We start from the raw sequence: 11428 nt of genomic DNA, 5'->3' as shown, positions 1-11428 counted from the left end.
TCTCTCTTTCTTTCTCTCTCTCTCTCTCCCTCTCTCTCTCTCCCTCTCTCTCTCTCCCTCTCTCCCTCTCCCTCTCTCTCCACAATGCTGTTCCCAAAACTTCTTCTGGCCTCTCTCAGCTTGGGCCTCTCCCTATACACAGCACCAGCTCCTCCCAGTTTAGCCCCCTTTCATCATGTCAACAATCCCATCCCATCGTGGGGTTCAAATTCCATTATCATTACAACCACCTAGCTACTTTTATGACTTTTTTTTCTGTTTGTTTGTTTACTTTTATGACTTCTAATATCTATGACTCACCTAAGTTAGATCAGGGGAATAATACTAAGGCATACCAGTCAGGAAGTCCAAGTGTTACTTAACCAGAAAGAGTAGACTATTGGAATCACCAGTTGGAAATAGTGTTGAAAGAGTCAATGTCATATGGGGTCAAGGTCCAAAGATGAAGCTGAGGAAACTGATATACTAGGGACAGAAGTAAGTCAATGTGGCAAAACACTTGGACAGAAATAATACTGCCTTTGTATTATTGAATGCACCATGTGCCCTCATTAGTTCTTTGATATAAGGATTTGAAGGGCTCCTATCAGAATAAGCAGCAGAGTATCCATGAATTGTGATAATGTTGCCATTTAATGGAATTTGTATATGGCCATGGATTCTAGGGAGGTACTAGGGATTGTAATTGAGAAAGAGAACATTGCTACTACTGCACTGAAGGAGTTACCTCATACATGGAGACTTCCTAGGCTGATAAAAAGATACTCAGAACTGGGGTTGTTGACCTGGTGCACCTGAAGACATCCTGCTACACTTGGTTTGTTTATGCCATATGGTTGTATATGGCACCTGGAGGGAGCAGGGGCATGCATAATAACTCAGGATGGGAGGACCTCTTTCATTTGCTCCTCTGAGTTCCCCCTCCAGCTCTCCAGCACTCTTCTCAAAGGTATTTATTGTCCAAGGTCATAGTTCAGGTGTATAACTAGCCATGATTGAATCAATCACTCTTAATGTGGTGTTTTATAAGGCAAGAAGAGTATAAAAGGTCAGACAGGTTTATACTTTATCAAAGAGCTATCATGATGACTGAGAAAAAGGTCTCATTCATGTTAGACTCCCCAAACAGAAGGTGAAATGGTCAAGAGACACAGGAGGACTTTAGGATTTAGGAAAATCTTACTGGGCTCATTGAATTATACAGAGTATGCATAAGAGAAGTTAAAAATTTTAAAAAATAAACCACTTTCAACAGATACAAAAATGCTTAAAAGGTACCACCCCCCCCCCCTGCTTTGTGAACTCATAAGCTTCTCAGAAGGCCAATTTGTGTTATTTGAAAATTGAAATTTAGGCAAAAATATTACCAGATAAGTTGTCATTAGATGAATTGGTTGTAGGTAAATTTTCCTATTTCCAGGGTAGAGAAGCTGTTTCATTTAATCCAAATATAGTATCATAGAATTTTTGAGCATCAATTTAGCAGGTTGAAGGAGACCCTTTTTTTTAAACTTAGAAATTTAGAATTATAAAGAACTATAATAGTTGCCTGACTCCAACAGCATACTTAGCAAATGTTTAAGAACTGGTTCCCTGGAGAAAAAAATGTAAAGCACAACATACTTTAAAGTTTAACCTTCTTTATTAAGTTTTCTCCATAATTTTCATAAGTGTAGAAACCAATAAAACAATAAATAAAACACTAACTTGGATTATTTCTTGATTTCTGAAGTGTGAATGCTCACATTCAAAATTTAAGAGTCATTGGTCTTGGCTCCAGTATACATACCCCTGCATGTGCATATGTGAGGAAACTGAAGCTAGAGAAAACTTGTTCACATAGGTAGCTTAAGTGGTAGAGGTGGTATGTTTTAATTTAATTTTGTCTTAGTTCCATGACTAGTGTGGAAACATGTTTAATATGATTGTACATCTATAGTTTATATCTGATTGTACACTGTCTTGGGGAGGGGGGTGGAAATTTAGAACTCATAATTCTATAGAAGTGAATGTTGAAAACTAAATGTTGAAAACTAAAAATAAATAATTAACAAATTAATAGATAAAAATAAACAAATGAAATTAAAAACAGACAAAAAGAATTTTGAGTTCCAGATCCTCTCATTGAGAAAGCAAGAGATTTGATATAGGTTATACATGTGCAATCATGAAGAACATATCCATATTAGTCTTGCAGAAGTAGGATTTGATTTTAGGTTCTCTGACTCTATTTACAGCAAAGTTTTTCTCATAGTATAGTACAATGGAAAGAAGCTAGCTCAAAATCTCAGAAGACCTAAGTTTAAGACATAACACTGCCATTGGGAAACTGGGTGGAACAGCCTATCAAGCTCCAGACCTAGAATGAGGAAGACCTGAGTTCAAAGCAAAACCCAGATGTTTACTAGCTATGCAGTCCTGATGGGGATGGGTCCTGAATAGTCAAAATCTTTCAAGGCAGACCCTCCCTGTACCCTTGCATGTGGGGATTCCCAGCACCCCTAAACTGCAACAGTCTATGGTTGTCTCAGTTTTCTCATTTGTAAAATGAGGGATGATAATAACACATACCTCTCAGGACTGTTGTGAAGATCACAGGAAATAATTACTGTAAAGCACCTGGCACATAGTAAGCACAATGTAAACATTATTATTATTATTAATTATTAGTTATGCGACCTTGAGAAAATCATAGCCTTTCCAGATTCAATTTTCTTATGTAAAATTAATGAATTTGTTTTTTACTGTTTACCCCATTAAAGATATTATGAAGATGAAATGAGCTGATTGAATGTTGATAGTGCTTTATAAGTTTGTTGTTGTTATTAGGTCACTTCAGTTGTGACTGACTTTTTGTGATTCCATCTGGGATTTTCTTGGAAAAGGTACAGGAATGCTTTTCTATTTCCTTTGGTAGCCCATTTTACAAATAAGGAATTGAGGCAAACAGGGTTAAGTGAGTTGCCCAGGATCACATAGCTAGTAAGTGTCTGAGATCAGATTTGAACTCAGAAAGATGAGTCTTTCTGACTCCAGGCCTAGCACTCTATCCACTGGATATAAGTATTATTAATAAGCAATAAATCATACTATATTAATGATAGCTTACTATGCACAAAATTGGACTTGCCTTCATTATCCTGTTGCCTATTGGTTACTACTTATTCAGGGACTAGCATAAAGCAAAGCATTGAGTACATGCTAGCCACCACCACTACCATCATCCTCTTGAGTTCACAGTCTACTAATGCAATTAAAATAAAAGCAAATATTTTAGTAGTTGAACCTCAGGCATCATTACTAAAATAACTAAACATTTGCTAGGACCCGGGAAAGTGAGCCATTAAAATTAAGATAATTTGGCCTCAGACTCTTAATACAAAGCCAACCCTGTGACCTTGAGCAAGTCACTTAACCCCAATTGCCCTGCATTCCCCCCTCCAAAAAGCAAAAAAAAAAAAAGATAAAGATAATTATTATTGAGAATAAATAATAATTATTATAGGTGACATTTTTAAAAGCACTTTAAGATTTGCAAAGTACTTTATCTTATCTCGTGATCAATTACATAATTCATGTTTTGTGATGTCATTTAGATTATATTTTAGTGGGGGAGCACCCAGCTTTTCAGTTAGCTTCTTCATGTAGACTTCTCATGCATTTGATGCTAGAGCATTGTGCATGTGACACCTGTCATAATTGAGTAGTCAAAATGGTTGATATTTGTTTCTCTTGGAATTATGATTTCTTGTCTATAGAGAGATTAGTCAAGTGGTTGAACTAGCATTGTCTGAATTCCATATTCAGAACTTGGCTTGGTTCTTCATCTTGCTGGCTGGTTCAATCATGGGATTCTGCTACATAGTTTGATATTGGAGATAGATTTCTAATTAGAACCTAGGATTATAATTCCAATTTACAAGTAGTATATAAAGCTAAACATATCAGTTTCCTCTTTATTCATACATTTACTAATTACCTACTATATTCAGATCACATAAGACATGGTAGGGAAAAGTAAAAGACATATTTCTTTTTTATTTTGATTTATTTTTGAGTTACAAATTTTCTCCGCATTTTTCCCCTATCCACCACCCCAAAATAGCAGTCCCACAGGATATCCCCTCTTCCAATCTGCTCTCTCCCATATCTTCTTCCATACCCCCTTCAACATTTCCAGTAGGGCATGGTGGATCTTTATGCCCCAGTTCCTGTATATCTGATTTCCCAATTACATGTAAAATAGTATTAATGATAGTGTGTGCGTGCGTGCGCGCACACGCGTGTGTGTGTGTATGATTTTTTTAAACATTTGATTTTAAAACTTTGAATTCCAGATTCTTTCCCTTCCTCCATTGTCACCCACCCTTACTGGGAAGATAAGCAATTCAGTATAGCTTGTACATGTGTAGCTAATGCAAAACATTAACATAGTAGATATATTGTAAAAGACTGACTATATCTCCCTCCCTCCTCTCCCACCTCCCACTTATTCTATTCTCTACATTGATCCCATTCCTTTTCAAAAGTGGGTGCTTCCAACTTCCCTTCCCCCCCCAGCCTGCCCTCCCTTCCATCATCTCCCCTCTCATCCCCTTCCTCCCTACTCTCCTGGAGGGTAAGATACCCCATTTAGTGAGTATTTCATTCCCTCCCAGAGCCAAATTCAATGAGAATAAGATTGGCCCATTCCCTTTTGCCTTCCCATTCTTCCCCTCCATTGCAACCATTTTCCCTTGCCTCTTCTATATTCTGTCTCTCCCCATCTCCTCTCATTATATTCCTCTCTCACCTCTTAATTTCACCTTTTAAGAATCATCCCTTCCTATAAAATTGGTCCTGTGCCCTCTATCTATGTATAACTGTAAACATATATACACACATTAACATATGTATTCATATGCCTGTATACCCTCCAATATAGACATTATATATATACATACATATATGTGTGTGTGTGTGTGTATGTTTCTATTCCCTTCAACTATTTTCATACTGAGAGAAGTTTCATCAGTTACAATTATTGTTTTTCCATGTAGGAATGTGAATAGTTCAACTTTGATAAGTTCCTTATAATTTCTTTTCCCTGTTTACCTTCTTATGCTTCTCTTGCTTCTTGTATCTGAATGTCAAATTTTCTATTCAACTCTGTTTTTTTCATCAAGAATGCTTGAAAGTCCTCTATTCCACGGAATGACCATATTTTCCCCTGAAACATTATACTCAGATTTGCTGGGCAGGTGATTCTTTGTTTTAATCCCAGCTCCTTTTCCCTCTGCAATATCATGTTCCAAGTCCTTCAATCCCTCAGTGTAGAAGCTTCCAGATCCTGGGTTATCTTGATTGTGTTTCCACAATATTCAAATGGTTTCTTCCTGGCTCCTTGTAATATTCTCTCCTTGATCTGGAAATTTCAGAACCTGGCTATAATATTCCTAGGAGTTTTCTTTTTGGGATCTTTTGTGGAGGTAATCAGTGGATTCTTTCAACCTCTATTTTGCCCACTGGTCCTAAAACATCAGTGCAGTTTTCCTTGAGAATTTCTTGGAGGATGATTTCTAGGTTCTTTCTTTGATCATGGCTTTCAGGTAGTCCAATAATTTTTAAATGATCTCTCCTGGATCTATTTTCCAGGTCAGTGGTTTTTCCAATGAGATATTTCACATTGCCTTCTATTCTTTCATTTGTTTGGATCTGTTTAGCAATATCTTGATTTCTCATAAAGTCATTAGCTTCCATTTCCTCCAATCTAATTCTGAAGGAATGATTCTCCTCAGTGAGCTTTTGAGATTCTTTTTCCATCTGGAAAATTCAGCTTTTTAAGGCATTCTTTTCCTTATTGCCTTTTGGAGCCTCTTTTGCCATTTGAGTAAGTCTGTTTTTTAAGATGTTATTTTCCTCAGTCAGGCTGTTGACTCTCATTTCATAATTTTCTTGCATAATTCTCATTTCTCTTCTCAATTTTTCCCCCACTTCTCTTATCTGTTTTTTAAGGTCCTCTATGGCCTGTAACCAGCTCATATTTTCCTTTGAAGCTTTTGGTGTAGGAGTTCTGACTTTACTGTCTTCCTCCTGTTCCATACTTTGATCCTTTTTTCCCCCAAAACTTTGCTTCCTTTTCCTGGTTATGTTGCCACTCAATTACTTGAATTTTGGGCTTTTTGCCACAATAGGACTCTGCTACCAGACAGGGGAGCTTTGTACCAAATGCTGGGGTTTTCTCATCTGCCGGAGGTTAGTTGGGTGCCCTCTTTGAAGCCTCCACATGCTCTGACAAGCTGGACACTCACCCCAGGACCTCCACCCTAGACAGCAATCCAGATCCAAGCAGGTTAAAGCAAGAATCAATACCCCTAAGACTTATCTCTTGGTCCCCCTACACTCTACAGGCCAGGAGTTAAAGCTGCTAAGTGGTGGTGGCTGTGCTGCAGCCCTCAGCAGCTTCTTGCCCTGGGGGCAAAAGCCGATGCACTCCCAATTTCTGGATCCTAAAGTCAACACTGCACTGACCTCTCATTTTGTCCTTAGCATATATGTGTTGATAATTCTGGACTGCCACAGCTGCTGGTCATCTGGAGTCCCTCCAGTCTGCAACTGGTCAGGCCCACCCTGGAGCTAAAACCTCAGTGTGGAGCTGTCCAATTCCTGGCCTGCTGGCTGTCCTCTGTGGGAAGTTAGCCTCTCTGTGTCCTTTTGTGGGTTCTGTAGCTCCAAAGTTTGTTCAGAGTCCCCTTTTACATTGATTGGAGGTGGTGAGAGCCGGAGCCACGAGGAGGTCCTGTTCCTACTCTGTCTTCTTGACCTAAAGGACATATTTCCCTGTACTTTGAATGCTTGTGGTATGGTTGGAGACATAAAAAAAGGCACAAATGAAATCTTGTAGTCTGGTAAAGTGAATGCTACTGAATATAGCATCAATAAACCTGGATTCTAACCATAACTATGCTAGTCAAAGGCTTCTGTGATATTGGGCAAATCACTTAACCTTTATTGGCCTGTTTCCCAATCTGTGAAAGAAATGGGTTGGATTAAATGAATGCTAAAGTTTCTTTTAGCTCTGGCTCTATGCTTTTATGTTGGAAAAAAAACCTTTAAATGTCAGAATTCTAGTAGAATGGAAAATTCATGACGTCCTGAGTTGAGAAACAGTTTTAGTAGTATCTGAATCAGAATTGTTCATTGATAAATAGGATTATTTCTTAGAAAGTTTATGTAATAACTCTTAACCTTATTTTACTTCATTCAGTTTCCAAGTTAAAATTCACTTTAGAGACATCATATAATAATTGTCATGAGGCAGAAGAAATATTTGGGGTGAGAGGGTGTTGCATCTGCATATAGTATTTTTTGTTGTTTTTGTTGTTAGACTCTTCACCAAATTGTGGTACACATTGTAGTAATTGACCTTGTTGAATAAATCTGAAATTTGTGCTGTCAGAACAGGTCCAGATTTTGTTTCAAGCACCTTTTAAGAAAAAAAAAGTTTTTAACTTTTCCCTTTGTATAAATGCTCTTAAGAGACCTGAGGTTTCCAATCCAATCTAAGCTTTATTAAGCAACTACTACATGGCAAAACACTGTACTAGATTCTGTGGATTGGGGAGAAGAGATCTTCTAAAACACACACACACAAACACACACAGACACACACATACAAACCCACAGCAGTACCTGTTCTCAAAGACTTTTTATTGTACCGAGTTTATGGGAAAACTCTAAGAAATTATACTAGATGCAGTTAGCATTTTCCTAGCACTATGAAGTTTGCAAAATGCTTTTCTTAGGTTATTTGATCCTCACAACAACCCTTTGGGGGTGGGTGCTGTTGTCATCCCCATTTTATGATGAAGAAACTGAGGCACGGTGATGATAAATCACTTGCCCAGCCAGTAAGTGTTTTCAGGTAGGATTCAAAGTCAGATCTTCTGGATTCCAAGTTAGATACTTTCTCTACTGTACCATGTCAATACCTATACTTCTTAGTAAAAGAATCCATTCTGCCCTCTCCCTCCAACTTATCTGAGTCCTGGGCAGAGAGAAAGACTGAATTAAATAGATCAATTAACCTTTTGAGTATGTAATGAAAACCAGAGAGTGATTCCCTTCCTGAGAAGGCACTCATTTTATAATTTTTCTTAGACAAGATGGGTTTTAATGCATAAAAGTGATCCCTTAAAGATGTTTTAGTCTTCTCCTTGTGATGTTAAACAGCATGATTAGTAGGTAGTTTGCATTAATATTGTTTTAACTTGCATTGATTGTCCTAACAGGAAAATTATACTATGAATGGAGAGGAATTGTATCAGAAAAGTACCATACAAGATATCTTTTTAAAGCGGGTTGGTTTAATATAAGTCGGCAATTACTGTACCAAGAATATTTGAATAATGTAAGTATAAATGAGATAGTCTATAGCACTATAGGGAGGTGGTATGGCATAATATGTATACAAAGATGGCCTTGGATTCAGGAAGACCTGAGTTCAAGTTTTGCCTCTTATCCATACTTTGTGACCCTGAACAAGTCACAGCCACTCAGTTCTTCAGTTTTTCTCCCAGACCAGATTGTAAGTTGTAGATTGGAAGGCAGTCTGTATTGGTAGATGGGATTTCCTTACTGGGAGTTAACCACTTATGATGGATTGAGGTAGTGCAGTGGATAGAGTGCTGTACTTGGAGTCAGGAAGACCTGAGTTCAAATCCAGTCTCAAACCCTTCTGAAGTGTGTGACCCTGGGCAAATCATTTAACCTTTGTCTGACTTAGTTTCCTCAACTGTAAAAAAAAATGGGTATAATAATAGTACCAACCTCCCAGGGTTATTGTGAGGATCAAAGGAGCAAATACTTATAAAGCACTTACCACATTGCCTGGCACATAATAGGTGCTCAATAAATGCTTATTCTATTAACGATGCAAGTAATAGTGATCACAGTATATATGAGGTGTTTTCTTATCCACGCACGTGTTGTTGGCCTCCAATTGAATACAAGCTCCTCAAGGGCAAAGATTATTTTACTTTTTGTCATTGTATCCTAGGTCCTTAACACAGTGCTTGGCACCTTTTAAGATACTAATAAAAACTTGTATTGAACTCTGTGTATGTATGCATTTGTATACACACCCGCCTATATATACATATATATGTATATATATATGTATGTATGTATGTATATTTGTGTATATCCCTAGATATAATGGTTCTTTTCTTTTTTTTTGCTTTTCTTGGGAGGGCATTTGGGGTCAAGTGACTTGCCCAAGTTCACACGGCTAGTAAGTGTGTCAAGTGTCTGAGGCCAAATTTGAATTCAGGTCCTCCTGACCCCAGGGCCAGTGCTCTATTCTTTGTGTCACCTTGCTGCCCATCAATGAATGGTTCTTTTCTTAAGGTCCTATGGACTAAACCAAAGCGATCATAGACAAGAGAGAGGAAGACTTTCTTTTTTTTGAGAGCCACTGACATTCAAGGAAAAAAAGTCAAGTGCTGCTGCATGAGGAAAAAGTTTTTTTTAGTTTTTTCCCCTTTCTTTTATGAGAAATAAAATGTATAATATTCATTGCTTTTCAGACACCACCCACAGTTTTCCCATTGGGCTTATCAAATCCATAGTTCACTGAGAATGAGATAACCATAGCAGTCCACCAGAGAGAAAATTATTATCTTGGTTATAGTAATGATATATATTTGCTTTTTGGAGGGGGGAATGCAGGGCATTTGGGGTTAAGTTACTTGCCCAAGATCACATGACTAAGTTTTGTGTTAAGTATCTGAGGCTGAATTTGAACTCAAGTCCTCCTGACTCCAGGGCCGGTTCTCTATTCACTGCACCACCTAGCCACCCCTTTGATACATTTAAATAAAAATATTTTTTTCTGAATAGAATTTATGTCTATATACATACATATATATGTGTTTATGAATATACACACACATATCAATCACTTGATTAATAATCACTTATTAAGTACCTAGCACTCTGTTAGGTCCAGGTGATACAAAGAATAAAATAACACAGTCCTGTCCTCAAGGAGTTCTCTCTGTGTGTATGGGAAACATATATACAATTAAGGATATACAAAGTGAATTGTCTACAGTAGTTGTCCTTGCTGACTTTCTTGTTGTCCCAAGTAAATAACCTTTCGCCTCTCGTCTCTTAGCTTTTGCTTAAGTTGCCCCCTATTCCCTGAATGCTTGCCTGGCTCACCTCAAGTCTGTTAGAATTTCTAGCTTTCTCTAAGGTTCAGTTTAAATGCCATCTTCTCCATGAGGCTTTTCCTGAATTCCCTTTATTTCATACCACCTTCCCTACCCCCATTACTTCACATATACCTTGTGTGACATAAAGAACTGCTACTGGATGCAGATAGTGTCTTTCTTCATATGTTCTTTAGTAATTCAAAACACATTTCCATATTAACCATATTACAAAAGAAAACACAGAACAAAATAAAATAAGAAAAATAAAGTTTTAAGGAATAATAAAAAGTTCTGCTCAGCCTAACGACCACTGGGGCATGGTGTCCACTCCCTCTCTCTTTCTTAGGGATCCATTTACTTTCAGTCCAGGTCCATGGTCTGTGTAGGATTAGTTGTGGGAAGCCTGGCTTTTATGTAGAGGGTTATGTTTCCTTTTTCCCACCTTCTCCACCTCATGAAATACCAACCCTACTCCTCAAGTTCAAATCATTTAAAGCTTAGGTTTCATGTATAGATCTCTAGAAAGATGCAATAGAGAGTACATTGTAAATCAGGTATGGGACAGGTATTTATTTCCTACAGTCAAATTAAATATTAGTAGGCACATTGAAAGAATAGCTTAAAACAGGATTCAATAACTTAATAACTACTTTTATACTCTTTTGTGGAACTGATATTTAAACCTCTTCATAACATAAAGCATTTTGTGGGTGGTCTGATTAGGTATTTTATATTTCACCTATCCTGTTTAAACTTTATTGTACAAAGAGCTACTGGTTTATATTTTCTGGTAAAATGGATTAGGGACTTTGTGTCCTCCCCTTGTCAGCGGTCATCTTCTCTGATGAAGGAACTCCATTTCCTGCCAGTCAATTTCATGGAGCTCCAGAAGCATCAAACTCATGAGGTCCCTCAAAGGTGGATATGTGCACATTGAAGCTGCTGCTTAGTTATCTATTCAGAAAAGGAACCACAAATCAGCCATAGATATAATCTTGGTACAAATGTATTCTACCTGCTCTAGCTGCCACATGAGAATAGGTCCCATGAGACTGGTTGGGAAGGGTCAACCCCTCTGCCCAACCTCTCACTCGAAGGTTCAGAGTTACATAATACCATGTAGAGGCTTGATGTAAGAGAGTCAGTCAAAAGATCTCTCTCTCTCTCTCTCTCTCTCTCTCTCTCTCTCTCTCTCTTTCTCTCTCTCTCTCTCTCTCTCTCTCTCTCTCTCA

The 11428-nt window shown here is 37.8% G+C and overlaps 1 protein-coding gene across 1 annotated transcript in view; it reads left to right on the top strand.

The window, feature by feature from the left end:
* The window catches only part of IQCM (IQ motif containing M), a 431897-nt gene that overhangs the window by 99546 nt on the left and 320923 nt on the right, over positions 1-11428 (top strand). The window contains exon 4 of the mRNA XM_069105013.1: positions 8271-8389. Within this exon, the coding sequence (XP_068961114.1) occupies positions 8271-8389 (119 nt within the window). The remainder of the gene's footprint in view (positions 1-8270; positions 8390-11428) is intronic.

Source organism: Petaurus breviceps, unplaced genomic scaffold (assembly GCF_028583685.1).
Source record: "Petaurus breviceps papuanus isolate PSGF00001 unplaced genomic scaffold, PetGlider_PUasm1.0 76, whole genome shotgun sequence".
NCBI lineage: Eukaryota > Metazoa > Chordata > Mammalia > Diprotodontia > Petauridae > Petaurus > Petaurus breviceps.
The sequence above is the reverse complement of the archived record's forward strand: the minus strand, read 5'-3'. Positions and strand labels throughout refer to the sequence as shown.